This window comes from Lygodium microphyllum, chromosome 21, assembly GCF_053477565.2.
Source record: "Lygodium microphyllum isolate KBCC chromosome 21, Lygodium_microphyllum_v1.1.10, whole genome shotgun sequence".
Classification (NCBI taxonomy): domain Eukaryota; kingdom Viridiplantae; phylum Streptophyta; class Polypodiopsida; order Schizaeales; family Lygodiaceae; genus Lygodium; species Lygodium microphyllum.
In genome coordinates this window covers 18,091,931-18,114,752 of record NC_141155.1, presented here as the reverse complement: position 1 = coordinate 18,114,752, position 22,822 = coordinate 18,091,931, and the positions used below count along the sequence as shown (strand labels likewise).

At 38.3% G+C, this 22,822-nt stretch overlaps 1 protein-coding gene across 5 annotated transcripts; it reads left to right on the top strand.

Moving 5' to 3' along the window:
* The first annotated feature begins 4,876 nt into the window (after window positions 1-4,876).
* Window positions 4,877-9,205, top strand: LOC148017781 (scarecrow-like protein 14). 5 transcript variants are annotated; one of them, XM_087661645.1, is made up of 5 exons: window positions 4,877-5,460; window positions 5,630-8,045; window positions 8,232-8,363; window positions 8,456-8,709; window positions 8,855-9,205. In XM_087661645.1, the coding sequence occupies exon 2, from the start codon at window positions 5,957-5,959 to the stop codon at window positions 7,982-7,984; it is 2,028 nt and encodes a 675-aa protein (XP_087517771.1). In that variant the 5' UTR covers window positions 4,877-5,460; window positions 5,630-5,956; the 3' UTR covers window positions 7,985-8,045; window positions 8,232-8,363; window positions 8,456-8,709; window positions 8,855-9,205. The 5 variants fall into 5 exon arrangements, with proteins under 5 accessions (XP_087517771.1, XP_087517770.1, XP_087517772.1 ...); XM_087661644.1 differs by having other exon boundaries at window positions 5,630-8,363; window positions 8,456-8,517; window positions 8,647-8,709; XM_087661646.1 differs by having other exon boundaries at window positions 5,630-8,363; window positions 8,456-8,521; window positions 8,647-8,709.
* The last annotated feature ends 13,617 nt before the right edge of the window (window positions 9,206-22,822 follow it).

The following is a 22,822-nucleotide window of genomic DNA, read 5'->3' as shown; positions in this document are numbered from 1 at the left end:
GTGTGGGTGGGTGGGTGTGTGTGTGGGGGTGTGTGTGTGCGTGTGCGTGTGCGTGTGTGTGGGTGTGGGTGGGCGTGCATGAGTGCATGCGTGTGCTTGTGTGTGCGTGTGTGTGGATGACTAGTAATAGGTGTCCAAGTTAAGATCTATTCTAGTGCTTTTGTGAACCTCAAAGCATTTTTGACTACAAATTGAAGCTCTACTACCACTGACAAGTGAACCATCATCGTAGGAATCATGCCAAACGACTACTCTTTTAGATACTTTTCAAGGTATAATTCAATAACTATGAGTAGTACCAAAAATCTATCGTGTGTCGAGACTACTCAAGCCATTACATCAGTTTTATAGCAAGCAGACCCATAAGCTACACATGCCCCATAACTATATGCTATATAAACAAAACAATAATATTTGGACATGTGATCAATCAAATATTAAGTGTAGTCTGTTGTAAGTGGGGACTATGGGATGGGGAACTCTTTTAGGCAAGCTTTGTTAGGCAATCTTCTTTGGCATATCTTGATTTTGGGCAAGCTTTCATTCCGTCATCTATATTGATGGGGTCATGATTTATTGGATATCCCATCACTACAACAAGCAAGTGTTACAATAGATATTGTCGCACCAAAAAGATAATATATGATCATAGAGGTAACTTATATAAGAGAAGTTACATGGCAAAAGCAAACTAATTAGTTTCAATGCAAGCGCCAAAGACATTACAACAAATATATACAAAATTCCACCATGGGAACCAAAGTAATTGGGAAAACAAGTGTAGGCCAAACAAAAATGCCCGTATGCTTTAGGCCTATCGTGGATGCAATCTAGGTCAATGAAGTACGATCGATACATCTTCATTGGAATACTTTAGGTTAGTGCATGAGCATATTCATTTTGATGAAGGCCCAAAACACACATGAGTAAGTAAAGATGTTTGCATGCTAGGTATGGCTTCCTAGCACATTTCCTTATCTAAAAATTAGAGCAGGTACAAGAAAGCCCTGCTTTAATATGCACCTCATATATCTAGCCACTATTTGTGGCCACATGGAGCACCATGTACTCTAGATGCTCAATACTAACTTCATTCACACGAGGGTTACAACCATGCATTGTGCATTTGCAACCCTTTTGGCCACCTCTCTTGAGACCTTATGCCACCACTTTGTAGGCCTCATTGATATGGGAGTTGCAAGAATTGTTTATCCAAACATTGTAGGTTCAAACTTGGAGGCACCTACAGTGCTTGCCTAGATGGACCACCCTCCTTTTTGTATCATTTCCAAGTTGAATTGAGCATTCATCACATCACATATCTCCTCACGGGTGATGCTTGCACTTGCTTTTAACTTTCACACCAAAGGGGTTTTTGGGTATACACAATATCATGTGGACAAAAACACATAATTTGTGCCTTTAGGCCAACTTTCTATGGGTGACATCATTCTTTGGGTGCCTTTGGGCCACATTTGGTTTAGCCTCCAATCAACCCCAGAAAATTGATTTTGCACCCCAATGAAATCCTATGTATTATCCACAATGGTCTATTGATGCTATGCTCCACAACTATCAATTGCTCTATTGATGGTATTGTTGTTTCTTATTCAATAGATGGTGCTTGATATGCATTACGTCCATCCTTAATCCCCCACTTTTCACAATGTTAAGATGTTTGGATAAACCCAATATGTGGTAATTTCTCCCACACCATCAAATGCAACCTTATGAGAATGTCCTTTTGGCTTCCCATCCCTAGTTTACATGACAAACCTTGGCTTGTGAGAGTAATTTCCTATAATATATGTAGACTTCCTCCTCTTGTGATGCACATTCTCTTTATTCCCTTGTAAGTTAATAGATTCCTCCAACATGGGAGTCCCCTATTGCTTAATGCATGATATATACAACTTCTCGTGAGTGCAAGGCATTCCTATTGCAAGCCACTACAAAAGTGTCTCCATGCTTGAGCCATCACCAAGATGTTTACTACTATATACACATTGTCTTGCACTTTGAAGGAATGCATTAGCCATGTTAGGTAGGCATGCATTGTAAAGTAAGATCTTGTGCTTAAAGCCCTCCCCAATTATGTATGAACCCCAAATACTTTTAACAAGCTTTGTCCTTGGGACTTTAGTTATCTCTATAGCACTCCTTGTTACCTAAAAGCACATTATAATATATGTAAGTCAACTCAAAGACCTCACACCACATAGTAATCAATGGGATCACATTTACACAAAAACAATGTTGCCCTAATGAGCAATGGGATTCTCCCACCAATTAAGTCAAATATGCATGGATGGGATGTCACTTTCATGCCCATTACTTTTGCATAACCATGTTCTTACCAAGGACACTTATATTATAGTAGCACCTTTTGTTTGTTCTAAACTCCATTATTCATAGAAAGCATGGCTTTTCTTTATTTGTACAAAGACTTGCATTATAGGTGGCCTTCATAAACTTGAGCCTTGAAGACAAGTTAACCATAGACCTTTAGTGTGAGGGGCTCTAACATCGAATAAGAATTCCACAACTCTTTTATGTGTGCAAAACAAACATGATTTTTGGAAGTCAAAGCTTTCTCTTCGCTCCCAAAACTATTGATTACATCAATTTGAGTAACTTTGCTCTTTCAAAATGAGGGCCTTGATGTGTGGTTTGAAAGGCTTTCATCATGAACTAGAAGAAAGCTTGAAATTTAACCCCTATTGTAAGTACGCTTTTTGTCTCGTAAAAATGTCCACTTTGAAGTAGATATAAAGAACTTTATGCCTATTGGTAAAAAAGGCCTATCATTTTTAATGTAATTGTGACACGTTTTTCTTTAAGCACTTGCTTGTCATTGTGATTCATAAGACTAAAGATAATGGTCAAAGTTGTTTTTTTTTTTTTTGCATCGATGATTTGAATTTATTGATTCCTTATTGTCACTTTTAACATTTGAGGATGTTTACCAAGAGAAAATTTTAAAACTAAGAAACATGGAGGTTAAAACTAGGGATCCAAGAGTGTGGCAAACATTCTATTGATTAAGTCTGTAAATAAAGCCGCACAATTGACTAACTTTAAGTCTTAAAGGCTGTTGGGTTTAAAAATACATTTTAATCAACAATCTTTTGGTATTTGATGGATTCCCGAATGTCACATTGAGCTTTGTATGCTTTTTGTTTAAACTTGAACATTTGATCTTTTAACAGTGTATATTAGATAATGAGATTTTAGTATGGTTCTAGTTAGACTTCAATGACAGTGTGAAAACTATTGTAGAGAGCATCCTTAAAAAAGCTGTGAAATCAAAGTGAAAAATATTGCAAGATAGTTGCCTATAGAGTATCTTGACTCTTGAGATGTAAATAATATTATTGACCTTTGTGCAAGTCTTAGGTCAATGTAACGTTTGAAAGGATTAATGAGTGAAATTGGTTTGACTCTAATGGTGAAGGCTAAAGCTTTTACAAGTGGGTAGTGTTGAGTTTCATGGCTGCTTAGAGCAATGCCATACTTTGGTAGTAAACAAGGGCTCTTAAGCTCTTTTGATCTTGTAAAACTCAACACCCCATCACATTGTGGTGGGGCTTAGAGAAGCAAGGTACTCATTTGTGCAACTTTCCTTGTAGAGCGCGTTGGTGGGTCATTATTGGCTATGGCAACACTAATGGCCCTTGTGTCGTTATTAGATATGGTAACCCTATTAGACCTCTTGCCTTGTGCAAAAGAAATTGGGCAATGATTGAGGACTAAAATTGGGTGGCTATATTTGTGTAGTGAGTTCTTCTATTCTTGAGAGAGAGAGAGAGAGAGAGAGAGAGAGAGAGAGAGAGAGAGAGAGAGAGAGAGAGAGAGAGAGAGAGAGAGAGAGAGAGAGAGAGAGAGAGAGAGAGAGAGAGAGAGAGAGAGAGAGAGAGAGAGAGAGAGAGAGAGAGAGAGAGAGAGAGAGAGAGAGACTTGGGCTCAACTCCTACATTCTACATGGTCCACTTAATAAAGGAATATAGAAATATAGATTTGATCATGGGTCAATGGGTTAATAAAATAAGAGGCTTACCCCTAGGGTAGCCACTTGATCACACACACACACACACACACACACACACACACACATTGTTGCTTGATAAGGTTGCCTAAATTTAATCCTTGAGAGGTTGTGCCATAACTAGATATTAGATTTGAAATGGGCATCTACCCTCTAACAAAATGAACTCCAAGGCACCTTCTCTCCATAGGCCATTACTAGGTATCAAATCAGCTCACACTAGCTTTGCATAAAGTTCCCTTTTCTACCTAATAGGTGCATAACTTGTTGATGTGGTTAGTTTGTGTCAATGGGCAAGATAATGGTTCTCCTTCATGTGCCCAGTCTCCTCCTGATTAACATCATCAAGTACAAGAAGAAACTTATAGTGATATCTAGTAGTACCAAGAAGAAACATATCGGCAACAATATGGCTTACGTACCCCTTGTGAGAGTTGCTTATAGGGGCTTTGCACAAGGAAGCAGAACTGTGACTTGCTACAAAAACTTCTTGTTTGCCAGGCGGATGAAGCTAAGTTTTTGCAAAGAATTGCTCTGTGCTATTGGCAAACCGCTAGTAGGTGAGCGATGGGCACAATGTGCAAAGGCTCTCTGATGTGCCCTTGGTCAAGAGAGAGCGTTGAAAGAAGGAAGGAAGGAAGATTTTCAAAACCCCATGTGGATGGTCCAACTTTGGATTTGTGTGATGCCATGATGATCCAAAAGAAAGGATGATTGAAATAATAAAGAAACCCTGAAAGGCGGCGACCAAAAAATCTAAGCCAAAAACAACCCAACAAAAAAAAAATCACAAAAATCAAAAGAAAAACACGGCAATTTAGACTGCGCTGCGACACGTTCTGTTTTTGCGGGGGAGGGGAGAGAGAGAGGAAAGGGACGAATACGACCGATCCCTCTCTTTCTGATGAAAGGCGGGGGAAGATGATTGTTAGGGTTGTTGTCCGTTGTTGTTAAGCAGGCTCTCTCTCTCTCTCTCTCTCTCTCTCTCTCTGTGTTTGCAATCGCCTTCTGTTTGTTCTTTTACTGTTTTTCCTTTGGCCCTTCGACATTCATCTGGTCAAGCTTGCTGTTTCTCCGAAGAAGCAGCAGAAGAAGAACCAGCACCAGCAGTTTGCCGTTTCTTCAAGAAGAATCTTGAAGAAGCAGAAAAGGAATCAGAGGAGGAAGCAGCTTGCCGTTTTTCCACAAAGGAGCTTGAAGAAGAAGACGAGGAATCAGAAGCAGAAGCAGAAGCTTGAAGAAGACGAGGAATCAGAAGCAGAAGCAGAAGCTTGAAGAAGAAGACGAGGAATCAGAATTGGAGGCCTCTAGCAGGATAACCAGAAGAAGCCGCCGCAGCTTGTAGAAGAAGAAGAAGAAATAAGAAGAAGGCGACGACGACGACGACGACGAAGCAACCTTCGCCTCATTCGAAGGTAAGGTTTGACCTTTTCTTTTCACCTAATGTCAGATTCTAGTCCTTCTTTTGTCCCCCCTCGGTTCTCTGTTCTTGAGCAGGATGTCGGGTTTTGCCGCTCTCAGTTCCACTATGTTGTTGTTCCACGTTGTGCTCCCGCGTATACTGACCTATCATGCCTCTTTCAGATTTCTTCCCAGCCATAGCGCATGCGTCAAGAGCATTTGGGATCGCATTGTCACAGTGTGTGTGCAGAAAATGGGCTCTGCGAAGCAGAATTGCTGCTAGAAGCTGTGGTGGACTTTACTTTGCCAAGGGTTTTTGTGATAAAGTGGCCCCGTGGCAAAACGAATGATCCTCACCGTCCATGTCCACTATAGCGGTTACCTTTGAAGTGGAATCGAGCTAGCCTATAAATATTTCAGCAGTTTGCAGAAATGACAAAAGAGGCCCATTCGCAGCATATTCCCCTCACTTTGCATACATTCTGAACATTTGTAGAGGTGTAAACAAGCATGGAGAACAGGCACACCACTAGATTTGGCTCTACAGATCTAAGCAGTGGGATCAGTGGGTTTCAAAACTCTTCCTTGTCAGCTGGGGCAAATGACTTTCAAAATTCATCTTTTTCTGCTGTGTTGCAAGAGATCTTCAAGCAGACACAAACAGAGATCCAAGCCAGGAACCGAAACCTAGGCTCACAGTTTGGCACATCAGTTCCATCAGATTCACAATTTTGTTCACCAGATGCATCTTTCCGGTATGAGCCACTGTTGGATCCGGCATTGTCTTATATTTCTGATATTCTTGCAGAAGATGACGATTCAGAAACCAATCACCCCTGTCTTAGCTTGAATGAGTTTGTTGCATATCAAGCTAAGGCAACCGAGGTGGCAGCCTTGCTGAAGGAGGACTCCCCTAGCCTTGCCTTGAAGATTGAGCCTCAGAGTCCTGTTTCTCCAGAGGGTACCTCTATTTCCAACCCTGAGGAATCATATCCAGACTTATCAGGTAGCTTCAACATAAGCTATTTGGAGACAGATAGGGCTCCCTTTATGAACTCTATTCCTGAGTCTCTGAGGAATGAGATTCTTTTGGATGGCTTGCGAGGCCCTGTGAGTCGACCAGCTTCAAATGTACTGCAGGCTCATGAAGTCACTTCACCAGAAAGCATTGGAATTGGTCAAATTAACAGACCGGCCAAAATGGGCAGTCAAGATGATATTGGCTTGAGGTCGCATGGTCACAAGACTCAAAAGTCCCAGAAGTCAGCACCTTCTCTGAAACCAAGGAAGGAGTCTACAGGTATGCGGAGGAAGGGGTCAGGGAAGAGCAAACCCTCCAAAGATGGAGACCAAGAGTTTGTGGATATCAATGATTTACTGCTACAGTCCGCTCAAGCAGTAGGGGCAAATCATATGAAGCGAGCCGTAGAAATTTTAAACAAGGTGAGGCAACACGCATCTCCATATGGAAATGCTGCACAGCGCCTGGCATACTACTTTGCTGAAGCTATGGATGCTCGCTTTTCTAACACTGGCTGGCCAGTATATTTGGGGTTGCTTCGAAGACGCCCCTCTGCAGCTGAGATCCTGAAAGCCACATACATGTACATGGCTTCTTGTCCGTTTGTGAAGGCGTATCACTATTTTATAAACCAGACAATACTGAATGTCGCTAAGGGAGCATCAAAGGTGCACATTCTGGAGCTCCAGGTTACTGGGTTTCAGTATCCTTCTCTCCTCAAGGCGTTCGCGGATCGACCTGAAGGACCACCCCATGTGCACTTAATAGGTTTGGGGTTTCCACACTACTCGATGCTACCTGCTCGGACTGATGTTGTGCTAGAAGGAGTTCAAAAGACAGGTCGCCAGCTTGCTGAATATGCTCAAACTTGTGGAGTGCCCTTTCAGTACACAGCGTGGGCTGGTAATCGTGAAGATTTGTGCATGCAGGATTTTGTCAGTCCTTACAGGAACGCAGATGAAGTCTTGGTGGTGATATCTGCATACATGCTGCGTTACGTGATGGATGATACCTTGGATTCATCGACTGTAAGGTCTAAGCTCCTGAAACAGGGTAGAGACATCAATCCAGAAGTTTATATACAGGGTATAGTGACCGGTTCTTACAGCACCCCATTCTTCACAAGGCGTTTTAGGGAAGCTCTTTTTCACTTTGAGAGTGTGTTTGATATGCTTGACACCTTCATCCATAAAGAGAGTACAGATCGTATAGTTTTTGAGAGTGAAATATTGGGGAAGGCCATCCTTAATGTGGTTGCTTGTGAGGGTAATAACGTGGTAGAGCGAATAGATAAGTATAAACACTGGCAGGCTGTGACTGAGGAGGTAGGGTTTCAGCAATTGCCACTCAATGAAGAAATTAAAGGAAAGGTGCAGGTCATGCTAGAAACTTGGCACAAGGAATATACTTGTGCAGAAGATAGCCAATATTTGTTAATGGGCTGGAAGGGTCGAATGTTACATGCCATGTCTACATGGAAGGCGACCCCTGAAATTTATGGAAATCAAGATAGCTGATTTTCAGTGGCTATTTTGATCCTGTGTCATACTGGATGTTGAACTCTCACTGTTTGGATTTGTAAGTTATTCTCGATTTCTGATTGCAGATGTACAATTGTAACTTTGAAGGGTGTTGCCATTGTATCTGGTAGAGTTAGTGTTTTATCACTTACCTTGTGCTGTCATCAGCTTGAGGTTTCTGCTTCTGAAATTGTAACTGTTTCTGTTGTGTGTAAATTTAAATCTGGGACACACTATGGTCAAGTTGCCCGAATTCTCGGTACCAACGATGGAAGTGGGAACGTCTTTTCAGGCTTGACCCTGTCTACATATACTAAAGCCGGCCTAGTGGCAGTTATAATAGTTGGGCTGTTGTTACGTAGGATCTTTTCTTACTGTAAGTGAGATCTTTATGCTTGCTTGTTGTATGCACTCTGGCTTTCATGCTATTTAGAACAATAGTTTTACAAATGGGGATTTCTTGTGTAGTATGTGCAAAGCTGGTTTAGCTCTTGTGAAGATGTTGGCAGAAAAACACAAGCTGAACAATGGTAGGTAGGGCTATTATCTGCTTCATAAGGAATTGATACAGTTTGCTATGGGCTGTTGTTGGTGGAGGAGTTCTATTTTGAAATCTTACCAGACCTTGAACTGCTGCTTTTGATCTTACTGGATGAGAGGAATTAAAGCAACTCACCTAAAGAGACCTGCAGCCAGATGTTCACAAGAGAAGTTGGATCCTGGTGAGACATTGTTTGGATGTTCTCTCTCCGTCTCTCACACAAAAGCAATACAAAATTAAGTCTTCTCCAATGTTTATTGATGTGTATTTCACCTTGACTACTTTGTCGGCATCGGTCTGATTACTTGCAAATTGTCCTCCTATAGGCCTTTTATGAATTTCTGCATGAGAATGCTGGTGACTATGCCCAGAGCCATGGAGACAGTAATACGAAACCCACGCCCCTGGTAAATGTGTGATGGGATGTTTTTGATGTATAACATGTACAACAAAAGAAAGAAACAAAGCTGCATCATAACACATGCAAGCAGGCCGCTTTTTAAAGGCCATTTGTATCTCAACTACTTTTCATCAGTGTGTGTGCTTGTTCAGTTCATATGCAAATTGGACAATGAATGGTTGATTGATGTTAGCTATGTGGAGCATTGTATAAAAGAACCAGTCTTCTTGAGAACATGTTGTTTTTAAGCAAGGCAATAGTTGCTTGTTCATTTTCATGATCATATGTACAAAAGAGGTTTTGTATTGAAGAGAATGTTCTTACTATGTATTGTAGTTAAAACAGGACTTGCATAGTTAAGTGTCCTTTGAACCATTTTGAATCATTTAAAGTGGCCTGGAGTCATTTAAGTGCTCTCAATTACTGTGTTGCATTTGTCAAGCATGGCATCATGTCAGCTTATCAAGTTTCTATCACTGGCTTTGTTTGCAAGTGGATTATTTTTTAAAGTATCCTGCTGCTTTATAGGTAGTGACAGGTTTTTGTGGTTTGTTTTTTGGGTATGGTGTGTGTAGTTGGCTTGAGCAAAATGTGTTAGGAAAGCAGAGCTTTTTTGGTCATTTAAGAAGTCATGCTTGAAAGAAGGCATTTTTAGAAACTTAGATGTACTAGATGTTAATGGCACCAGCAGCGAAAGGAATCTTAAGCTTTCATGGCTTTGTAAGATGTGAGAAATGCGAGTTGAATATGAGGCCCATCTATGCTTGGTCTTTGTTATTGTACATTTTTGTAAATGAGTATTTGATTTAAAGATAGGAACATGATTCTATGCGAAAAGTAGGTATTAATAAACTGGGGTGTAAACCAATAATGATGTGTCCGTGCTCTCTCTTTGAAAGACAACCACGTTCTAGTAATTTGTGAAATTGTGGTTTGAAGGATGCTAATGACAAAAGGTGGGTGAATATAGGGATCATAATTTGGACCACTTGTTGAGAGTTAGTCACATCGGAAAAAGTGTGAATTGCAAGCAAGCAAGCTCATTTGGAAAAATGAGATTGGGGCAAACATTTTAAGAATGTCCATACTTTCATGGATGGTGTGTGGGTATAGTGGTTGTGGTAGTGGCTTGTTATTGAGCACACTGGGAATAGAAATGTTTGTCAATACATTTATGAAAGCTTTTGGAGGGAGTAGCAAATATTCCAATAATACTAGATAATAATGTGTCTAAATATTCTTAGCAAGGTAATGCAAGTTGTGCACAATACATCTTTGTGAATGATATTTGTGGGAGTTAATTGGTCTCTGTTTTGTAATCGGAAACATTAGTGTCCAAAATTGGTCATTGCACATGCTTAATATAGTGGTGAAAAGTCTTTCATAGCACATAGTCACCCATTTGTAATGTTTTAGTTTCACATGCATGGGTTGATTGTTGTAATTGTTTGATTGTATGATCTTGTGTATGCATGCGATCCCAACTAGTGAGATGTATAGTGGCTATCATTGCATGTTGCAAAGGTTAAGTATTGTAGTGAAGACATTGCTATACTTCCATATGGTCACACAAGGAAAGTGTTGGTTTCCTTTAGGATGGAGAGGAGTGAAGTGCTACTCAAATTTTAGAGTTCTAATGCTATAGCTAAGAAGCAAAAAGGCATATAAGTTAACAAGTAACTACAACAAAACATTGCCAAAACGAAAAGCACATTGTAAAACGTTTAAATTTCGATGTGCATGCACAAAACTAGATTTACTATACTTGGAAGTGTTTGGAATTACATACTGATGGGGAAGTATTTGTTTTAGCTTTCTTAATCCTTAAATGAATAACAGTTATATACTTGGTTTTAAATATTTAAATATGCATGCATGCTCCCCCCCTTGACTACATCCTCTAGTCTACTATATTTGCATTTATAATTTTACAAAAATGTTTAATATACAAGAGCACTCATATGCTTCATTTTAGTGGACTTGTATAGATCCAAAGCCTTTAAAAAAAGAAGGATGTTTCAAGCCACGTATTATTTGAGAAAACAATACCTTATCTTTGTAAGCAAACAATTGTTATCAACATTGTGGGCACAACTCAAGATAGAGAAGTTATGCAATAACAACCAAGAGGTGAAGAAGAAATAACTCAAAGAACAAAGAGTTGGAGGCCAAACCACTTGTTTTCTCTATTACCACTACAATATCTTATTCACAAATAAGGACCATATAAAAGAAGATTTCCTAAGTGTGAATACAAATGATAGTGGGGGGAGTAGTGATATAACAATGCTAACTATCATTTGTAACCAACTAATAATAAAGATGGAGAATGGATGAATGGTACATATAAACTATTAAACTATTATGCTCATCACTTATGCAAGTGCTAGAAAGTGGAGAATAGTTAGCCTATTGAGTCCCTTATTTGTATTGAGTTTGCTTTCTTAACATTTTCCCACAAGCTCAATTGCATATCTTGTAGTCAAAGTAAACTTCTAGACCTAAAGCTTGTTTGCATCCAAGGCCTTTGTAACAATGTCAATGATCTAATCCTTCATGTTGATACGTATGCCGATGTCATTAAGTTGCAATCAACTTGGGTGTATCCACACATATTGAGCTTAAACTCAACACTCTCTTTGATTTCTAGTCCCATTTTAGGCAGTCCAAGTAGTTTTGTAAACTTGTCTACACATGAAACATGTTAGCTATCTGATGTTCCATATTGGCATACTCTAGATTAGTATCACATTTGGACCCTTCTCTTAGATAGTGAGAATAGACCTTGAATGCTTTGTCCTTGCATGAAAGATTGGGTTTGATGCTAATTGTATGCCACTCATGTTGTCACAAAATATGCAAATGCTTTATCAACCTACTAGTCCAATCATTCCATAAATTTTGTGACCAGATTCTAAGCCTCTCTATTGAATAACAAAATTGTAGATTGTCTGTTGGTTGCTCCAAGCCATAGAACTATAGCCAAGTGAAACATAAAGCCACATGAAGATATTTTGTATAAAAGATCGTACAAACATGTAACTTTTGTGTCTTCTAGCCTCATACAAAGATTTGTGTTGCAAAGGGGGCTTCACATATTAGAATATGCATCATATCGATCCAAATGTGGCATCATTAGGCTTGCATTAAATTGACACATAAGGCACATAACATAGCTCAAGTCTAATGTAGTGAAAGTGATACAAATTAAGCTCCCTAGTATTTTTCTAAGATGGTAAAATCTTCAACATCTCCCTTGCATTGGCACTTTATTAACAATAAAGTGGGAACAACATATGATACTCAAGAGACAAGCTCAAGAACCATGGGATAAAATCCAAACCATTTTGCATTTTTATCCCTTTTTTTTGGATTATACATTTAATCCTTAGGGTTTCTAGATCATGTTTTTTGCTAGTTTTCTGGTAGATTGTGTGGCTTTTAAGTGCATGTATGTTGAATGAACATGAGGTGCCTTGTGACCTCCTCTGTCTCCTTCAACATGGCTCTTTTTAGAGTCACTTGATTTAGTTTCAAGACTAGTTTCTCAACTATTGCCTCCTCTTAATTTCTCTTCTACCTGTCTAGTCTTGGCTTCTAAGGTCATTTGATGTGAATGAGTGGTTTCTCAATAGTTTCTTGCTACTAATCTGAAGAAGCAAAGAAGCATGTAAGTCAAAAAGTATTGGACTAATTTTGAAAAAGGGATAGGTTTTCAAGGCTTTATTATATTAATTTAGACATCAACGATCCATAATATGCCATATGTAAGTTAGTACATTTATTTCAAGCAAATACATGAACATTATTATTCTCACAACATTACCCAATGGATTTACGGCTAGAGCCTCCATGGCACCCTTGTCACTTCCTAGCCTAATGTCCTCCTTATGGAGAGACCTCCACATCTGGGGTCAGTCCTAACCTCCAACACAGTCAAACAACCCCTTGGTGAAGGGCTTCCGCCACTAACCTTGGGGGAGGTTTATTGCATAACAAAAAAAAAATTGCCCATGAGAGCACAAGAACTTTCATGCAAATACATGGCCAGGCAATCAACCTATGATCATTAGCTTCTAGGAAAACATTTTCTCTCCATAATTTGACAATTACTTTGAATACTCCATAAAAATTAGCCATTTAACTTGGATGGCAAGACTATCTCTTTCACAAAATAACTAGTCTTTTCTTTAAAGACAAATTTGACAACCCAAAACACATCCTCTATCTAGTTCTTTGCAAATGAAGATGCGATCTCTTTTCTTTAAATACTTTGCAATAAATATTCAATCTATATCAACTTATCTTTCCATTAAAGTGCAATTTCAAGGTGATACATGCCAATCATATAATGGAGTAACATGTTTTTCAACCTTTTTCTTTACGTCACAAACTTTCCTTTAAATGATTGAACAATCTATTATGCCGAATTTATATTGAGCAATATCTATTCTACCTTGCCCTAAGTCACTGAAATCCTCTGTAGCATGACCAACTAATGTACTGCTTAGCAATATGGGTTGCTACTTCACAATGGAAATTTTTATGCACACTGTTTACGCTTCAATTTTATAAACACCCTCCATTTCTATGCAATGACAAGAGGTCTAGATACTAAAGATATGACTTATGAGATTAGGCTAGGACCATATGACGACCATAATTCTCAACTCACCCGAAAGCAAGGAATGTAGGGGGGCACATGGGCTTGGAAAATTTGTGATGTAGGTGGAATGGCCATCATAGTTGTGGATGAGTGCTAGACATTCGAGATGATCCTCTTGGGGGCTATCACATGTCCCAAGCTCTATATGCTCTTTCTTGAAGCACAACAATACCTGTGCTTTGTCAGCTTGGAGAAGTAGTACCCACTTCCTCAATCTCTTTCTTTCCCTTTGCCACGAGATAAACTTCTTCCTTCCTCTCTATCTCTACCTCTCTCTTCCTCTTCCTTTGCCCCCCTCTCTCTCTCTCCTTTTTCTTCTTCACACTTCTCCTCTCTCCTCCTCTTCCCTTCCCTTCCTTCTATTCTTCCTCTCTCCTCTTCTTCTACTTCTTCTTTCTCTCTTCATCTGCCCCTCCTCTCTTCTCTTCTTCTCCTCCTTTATTCTAATTTTCCTCCTCTCTCGTCTACTTCTTCTTCTCCTCCTCTTCTCTCTTCTTTTCCTCTCCTCCTTCTCTCCTTCTATCCTGCAATTCTCTTCCGGGAGCCCAACGTTGCAAAATAAAACGTGAAGACCCCGCAGAGTTAGCCTTTAACCAAGTTAATATACGGCCTGGCAAGGCTACTAATCCGGCTGTCATCATATCGAACTCTCCCTCTCGCCATCAGTGGTGCTCGAGCAGAGTGTCGATGGAAGTGTGTGTGGGGATGAGAAGGGCAGAGCTGGCGATGAAGACGAGGATGACATGAAGAAGACCAGGGTTACTTCGTTCGCACGCATGGCAGCTCAATTTGGGTCTTACAATGAGTTTGTTTCCCCCCCCTATTTAAAAAAAAAAAATCTAAGGCTATAAGAATCATCCCTAAAGGCGCTCTAGCATATCCAACTAAGCATAATTGACTAAGGAAGACTCATATAGACTTCAACAACATCAAATTCAGCAACTTCAACATTTACTTCTTCCTCACTTGCACTTTCGTTTTGCTCATCCTCAGCAGTCTTCTTTCCTTTTGCAAGAATTGGTTTCCCAGAAGTTTTCCCTTGCATTGCTCCCGGCTTCTCCTACTGCTGCTTCTGCAAAGCTGTTTGGCCCTTAATTCCTGCACTTGACTCATCCAGAACTCTCTTTTCTCTTTTAGCTGCTCATTCTCCTCCAAGAACTTTGCTTCATATTCACTGACAAAACCCATTTTTAACATTTCATATGGATCTCTAAATACAAAAGATAGTCTTTCCTTTATGGTTTTCCAAACTTCCTGCATGCTTGCTATATAGGTTGTTGTCTCACCACCACAACATCCCCTTCTCACATTAATACTCCATTCACATCCACTTCCTCTTGGCCTAAGATCTATTTCTCCAAATCTTGGAGTGGTTGCATTCTCTGATTTAACATCACATTCCAAACTTGCAGCTCTGTGTTCCTGTCTACTAATTGCTCCAGTTCAAAGGGCACTTTTTCATCCAACTTTTGTGTCCACTCTCTAAATAAACCCAAGGACATTTTAACCTTTGCCACTTCACTTTGGTGTTGAGCAATCAGATCCTCCATATCTTTCTAATGCTTTTCTTTGAATTGCACGAACTCTAGCTCCAAATCTTGCACTTGAGTTTCTTTCTCTGGTAGTAACACTCTTGATACCCCTATTTCAGATACTTGCTTCAATTGACTCTCCAACTGAGCCAATTGCTTGAACATAAACTGTTGCATTGCTACTAACATTTTGGTAGCCATAAAGCTATCATTTGCAACAACTTCATGTTATCATCTTTGCATGAACTCACGGACATATATATTCTTATGTTTAAGTTATTCTTTTTTTTGTGAATTAACATGTAAGGCTTTCTACAACTTGTGAATGAGACTTTAAATTTCTTAGTAAAATTCTCACAATGTAAGCAACTACATGTGGCTACTTCATGTCAAATGGCTGGGTGTGAAAAAAATACGAGTCCCATCCCTACATGGTGATGGGGCCCATGGATGTGTTGCTTTGACCAACATTGCTTAGCTTCATTGGAAAGCTTTTGGTTCTCATTAAGATGAATCTGATGGGCTAGGGACTTGTTGTCCCTCCCTCTCTTTTAAATTTTATATATATATTCTCTCTCTCTCTCTCTCTCTCTCTCTCTCTCTCTCTCTTCCCTCCTCCCTCATTCTCTCTCTCAAAAAATATTTAAATTAAAAAAAACTTTTCTCTTTTCTCTTTTTTCCCATCTCTTTTCCTCTTTCTTCATCTTATTCTTCTTGTTCTCTCTCTCCTCTCTCTTCTCTTTTCCTTCTCTCTCCTCTGTTTTTCTTTTTTTTCTTATTCTCTCTTTAAATTTTTCTCTTTCTTTTAAATTTTATATTTTCTCTCTTTATAATTCTCTCTATATGTTCAAATTCTCTCTCTCATTTTCTTCTATCTCTCTCCCCTCTCTCTCTTATCTTTTCCTCTCTCTCTCTCTCTCTCTTCTCTTCTATATATATATATATATATATATATATATAGAAGAGAAGAGAGAGAGAGAGAGAGAGAGAGAGAGAGAGAGAGAGAGAGAGAGAGAGAGAGAGAGAGAGAGAGAGAGAGAGAGAGAGAGAGAGAGCACAGGCCTTACACATGCGAGAGAGGGGCGAGGGAGGAGGAATTTAATTAAAAGGGGGAGGGGGAAAAGAAAGAGAGAGATTATAAGTAAGAGAGAGGGGAAGGGGTTTTAATTTAAAAAATGGAAGTGGGGGGGGGGGGGGGGGAAGGGGGGAGGCTTTAATGAAAAAAGGGAGGGGGAAGAGAAAATGAGAGATTACACGTGAGAAAGAGGGGAGGGGAGGGGGTTTTGATAGAAAAAAGGAGGTTTGGAAAATGGATAGGTTCGAGAAGCCCTCTGGAGGTTCAGAGCTTTTTGAACCTATAGAGAAAATAATATAGTAGTAAGATACAATGCATATTTTGGTAAAGTTCCAATGTTATAATATGAAAGTTGTTGAATCCAAATTTTTAATATAGTTACATTTTTTTGAAATTTATTCATCTATAGGACATTCACATTTTTAAGTTTCGTTTTGCTTATTAAATGTGCCGGGGGAGATAATACTAGAGGAAGTATAAGTAGTCATCATCTCTTTCATAAAACCTATCATGTTTGGAAGAAATATAAGATCATTGTACTTAATCAAGATCCTTTTGATTGCAATGCGGTCAAGAGATAAAAGATGTCACAGCTACTCGCATCCCATAAAGTTGCTTGTAGGCAATCTTAACGATCGGGGTCACCTTTAAATAGGTCAAAAAACCACTATGAAGATTTTTTCTTTTATAGTAGAGATTAGTCCTTCAAAGTCTTTTACAATAGCTTAAAGAAAGCCTAAATGACTCTTTTGAAAATCAACTCATGGTGGTAGATTGTATATATTACTCATTTATTTACTAATATATTCTCTCCGCATTATTAAAAGAAATGGTTGGGATCAGCTTTATAAGGGCTTTCAACATAGATAATACATCAATCACACAAGACTAAAATAGTGCGTGTAGGCTATTTATGTGAGAGAGAGAGAGAGAGAGAGAGAGAGAGAGAGAGAGAGAGAGAGAGAGAGAGAGAGAGAGAGAGAGAGAGAGAGAGAGAGAGAGAGAGAGAGAGAGAGAGAGAGAGAGAGAGAGAGAGAGAGAGAGAGAGAGAGAGAGAGAGAGAGAGAGAGAGAGAGGTTGCAGGCCCGGGGGGGAGAGGCAGCCTAAATACTATTAGTAATTACTACTAGTGTTTTGTGCGCGCTTTGCCACCTCGAAGTGGCAAGTGAAGTTGCCGCTATGAACAAATGCCCACATGTTTAGTAGCCATGAACAAATACCTATTGCTTGCATTTGAGAAGAGGGAAGTAATGGTGGGATGTGTAGCTAGAAGCTATAGAGTGTAAAAGGGTTGAGAGAGAAGCACATAAGAGAGTTTAGTGGATATAATGAATGGTACCCTTACTGTTTGTTATCTTCACTTATATATGATTATACGATGTATACTTATACAAGGGGTTCTTGCCCGGTTGGCCATTGGTATTTACCCCCAAGAACCTTCCACTCAAAGGTCATGTGCCATTATGGAAGTGTAAGAAGAAAGTAAAGATACTATACAGTCCCCATCAACACTCTGTAGTGTGCAAAGCACTCAAAAGATAGAATCTTTGTGAGAGGATCTATATAATTATCATTCATATGGATCTTGACAAGCTCAGTATTCATGGATGCACTATCATTTTCTTGAATTTCTTAGATAATACATGTTGAGATGGTAAACTCAACATATAATCCTCACATGGCCATTGACTTATCACTTATTATATTTAGTTTGTTGCACCTACCTACAAATGGTATAGTTATACCGCCAATCATTTAGTATAGTCAATTATGCACTGTTTGACTTAGTATGCCACTTTTCTTTATGTTGTATCTTGGATAGTGCCTATAGAGATACTGGAAGTAGGGCAAAACAAAAATCTTAGATTACTTTGAGATTTGCTATGCAAGTAGAACATTGTATATTTTGCAAATAAGCCCTTTAGAACTTTCCTGCCGCAGTTGCTTTTGTAGCTATTTGAGGTCATTTGCTGTTGTGTTAATTGAAAGTGGATGCACCAGTTTACAGAATTTGAATTAGTAAGTTCTGAGGTATTTGGTAAGAAAAAAACACAAGTTCTATATGTAAACATGTTGCAAATTATATGTTATGTTGAGGAATTGGTGAAAAAGTATGCTTGGTGTATTATTGTGCACTTTGTTGAAAGGTTGCAGAAGGCTTGCTTGCTATTTTGTATTAATTTTGTGATAATGGCAAAGAACAGTGAAAACTCCATCATTGAGAAGCTGGACAAAAACAACCTCTCATGAAAGTTTTGTATGATAAACTTATTTGAAAAAGTCTTTATGAGATTGTTTTAGGTGAAGAAAAGGAGCCAAAGCTAAGTAATCATGTGATTGCAAAAGAATCAAAGGTATGGAAAAAATGGAATGCAAAAGACAAAGGTGATGTATTGACTATTTGCAATCATTTGACAACACTATGTTGGGATATATAAAAAATGTAGAAACTTTGCATCTTGAACAATCTTTGAGAATATGTTTTTAGTAAATACAAAGCCATGGAAGATTCAACTCAAGCAAGAGTTGAATACTTTGAAGAAAGAAAAGTTATATGTAAATAAGTATGTTTTGAAAGTGAGAAGCATTGCAAAAGCCTTGGTAACTATTAATGCAATAATTGATGATGATGATTTGGTTTCATCTACTTTGAGTGGCCTCAATAATAAGAAGGCGTCAAAATCATTTGTTACTTTTGTATATGTATGGAAGCTGTTTTCAATTTTTGATAAGTTTGTCTCTCTCATGATTACTGAAGAGATAAACATGAAAGGTGAATCATTGGAAAGAATTGGTGAACATGTATAAGCATTTTACTTAAGTTCAGTAAGGTGACAATTGGTAAAATAAGTTAAAATAGCAGTTTAATGAAATGCAGGTTGCAAGAGGTCATGGAAACTTTAGAGGTAGGAAAGCTCTAGAGGAAGAGGTGGATGGCACAGTAGAGTTTTTAAAAATTTTGGTAATATTTGTCATTATTGTGGTGAAATAGGTCATATTGTAGCGCATTGTTATGCTAAGAAGGATGATATTCGTAGTGGTAAATTGCAATAAGGAAACTATGCATTGTCTTCATGATATAATGAAGACAAAAATAAGCATCTCTTTGTTATGTAATATATGATGAATGTTGTTACAAGAAAGTGGACACATGATGATATATGGTATGTTGATTCATGTGCATCTAATCATATGACCAGTCATGCTGAATGGTTTTGAGAGATGTAAGATTTACAAAATCCAGGCTATGTATGGATGATTCATGCCACCTAATTTTTCATATCGAAAAAGTTTCCTTGTTCTTGCATGATGGCCAAACAAAGAGCCTCTATCAGGCATATGTATTGCATGTGGAATCCATCACAAAGAATTTAGTGTTTGTTAAGTTAAATGGTAGGGTAAGGGTTGTAGGTTTGATTTAATGCAAAATACCGATTTGTGGAAGTTTTTAATGATAAGTATAGGTTGGTTGCAAAAGGAAGTAGAGTTGGCTACATGTTAACTTTAGATGATGGAATTCTTATTACTATGAATATTGCTATGTATGCTAAAGAAAAAGGAATGGTTGTAGATATTCAAATATAACGCAAACATATTAGACATGCAAATGTGCAAAGACTAAAATTAATGCTGTCCAAAGGGTTGGTTGCTTTTAGAGTTGCAACATTTCATAAAGTGTGTGAAGCATGTCACTTTGATAAGTAGACAATACAACCTTTTTCACATGATAGAGACGTGAGTAGGAATATAATTGTTGTTGTATATATAGATGTTTGGGGGCTTCTACAAAACATATCTCTTGGTGGTAGCAAATATTTTGTCATGTTTATTGATGATTATTTAAAAAAGTTGTGGATATATTTCATGAAAGAAAAGAGTGATGTATTTGAGCACTTCAAAACTTTCAAGATTGCTATTGAAATAGAAACATGCTTGAAAGTTAAGTATTTGAGATCAAATGAAGAGGGAGAGTACTCTCTAATGAGTTCAGTGACTTCTTGAGGTATCATGGGATAAAGAGACAATTTACTTGTAGGTATATCCCACAACAAAATGGGATTTAAAAAAGGAAAAATTCTACAACCAAGTATCTTACAGTAACTCCATACATTTACTCTTTTAGAGGAAAAATTTTAATGCAAACTATCAACGTTACTAATTTTGAGTGTGAAACTGGTAATTATTGTAGGAGTTACATAGGCATTGATGTCAAAAAAGAATTTGTCAAAATATTTTTGGTCTGAATATATTCATATTATTGTCTAGATTATGAACAGAACTTCCACAGCTATAGTTCATGGAATGACCCTCAAAGAATGCTTTAGAGGCAAGAAGCCTGATGTCTCACACTTGAAAATGATATGCAAAAGAAGCTTGATCTAAAGGTTGAAAAATATATTTTTATCAAATAATCTTTAGAGTAGAGTGGATATCGTTGTTATAACCATTCACAAGTCAGTTCAGAGTAAGCATGGGTGTTATTTTTGATAAGATGAGCAATTGGTATGCATCTAGTGGTGATACATTGGATGATGATGATGATGATAATTATGTGTAAAAATAAAAGCAAGAACCATGGAGTCTTAGTGGACCAGAAACACCACCTGGTACTACGTCTACAATTAGCCCTTATTTTAGGAGACTAAGGAGAAGCCGCACATCTTTAGGTGCATCTACAAGTGTTGAAGGTAAATACAAAGGGAAGAAGAGAGTGTCGAATGGTAGTGATGCATCTACTAGTCATTTAGGATTTGATATAGATTCTAGTGGTTCAGAGAGTTGGATGATGAGCTTAGTATTCCTTTATTTAGGAAACCAGGTGTAGAGAGAGCACATGGTAATATGTAAAGGCTCCATTGAGTGATCCAATGGTACACATATCTAGTAGGGTCAGATATCCTATTAAAAGATTTTATTTTGAATGTTATGCAGCTCACCATTATGCTTATATGATAAAGGCGATTGAGGGTGTTGAGCCCACTTGTTTTGAGGATGTTGTTGGCCATGCTCATTGGGATGCAACAATGGATGATGAGATGAATGCATTAGAAGCCAATAAGACTTGGGCTCTAGTACCATTTCCTAAGGGCAAGAAAGCTATTGGCTGTAAGTGGGTCTACAAAATTTAGCATAATGGAGATGGTTCTATTAGCAGGCATAAGGCTAGGCTTGTTGTTGCAAAAGAATATCCTCAAGCATATGGCATAGATTATGAATAGACATTCAATCCAGTTGCTAAGATGACATCTATTAGATGTGTAATTGCTTTGGCAATAGCCAAAGGTTGGAGTTTGTAGCAAATGGATGTCAAGAATCCCTTCTTGTATAGTGAATTGCATAAAGAGGTGTATATGGAGAAGCTAGCAAGTTATAAGGATTTAGAGCATCCCACATACAAGTGCAAGTTAAAAAAAGCACTCTATGAGCTAAAGCAAGTATGTAAAGAATGGTCCATGTCGACCTTGGCTTTTATGTTTCTAATGTTGATCACTCACTTTATGTGAGAAAGAGAGATGTAGGCTAGGTTATCATAGTCATCTATGTGGATGACTTGATTATTACATGTCACAATGATAGTGGGATTACATAAGTCAAGGATCCTTTGAAGAAAAACTTTGAGATAAAGGATTTGGGTGAATTGAGGTACTTTCTTGGTATTGAGGTGATTAGATGTGATGATGGTACATGGCTATCCCAAAGGCAGCATGTCCAAGTATGGTATGACAACATGTAAGCCTCTTTTAGTGCCACTGGAGAAAAATGTGAAGTTGAGTGTTGATGTCGGAGATGAGATAGAATATGCTACTATATTCAGAAGGATAGTAGGGAGTTTGATTTATATGACTATCACAATACTAGTTAATGCTATTGGCCTTGTTAGTTAGTTCATGTACATGCCTAGAAAGCCTCATTTGGATATAGTTAGTCATATATTGAGGTATATGAAGTTGCTTTATTGAGTATACAAGCTATGTATAGAGGTACTGCTAGGGAAACATGTGAGGTGATATGCCTGCAAAAGTTATTAGGTGATTTGGATGTGCAAGGAGATGGTTTAGTTGCCATTCACTATGACAATATGAGTAGCATACAATTAGCTAGGGAACCAATGTTTCATGCTAGGACAAAACACATTCAGATGCATTTCTACTTTTGAGAGAGAATGTAATTGTAGGAGAGGTTGACTTGGTATATGTAAGAAAATAGGATTAGATAGCTGATATTTTATTATGAACTGTTTTAACTTAGTAGACCATCTTAACTTTATATTGTATCTTATCTATACTTTGTGTACATTGTATTGTGAGAGGAAGAAGGACAAAAAATGAGCAAGAAAATGTTTTGGCATCCATCTCTCTTCTCATGTTCTTAAGTGAGCTTCCTCTTGTGTGTATTATATATATTTGGTATAGTAGCTCAAGCAAGTCCTTCCATCACATGATTCATAATATAGTATTAGACATGCACTATTAAGAGAGGCTGGTTTTGAAGGTTAAAGTGAAGGAGAAGGTGCAAGGATTCAAGCAACCAAACAAATACTAAGAAGCTCTCCCATGCTTTTACTCTTGAATAGTGCATGTGGAGGCACTGAAAGCATGGTGGAGCAAAAATCTTAGATTG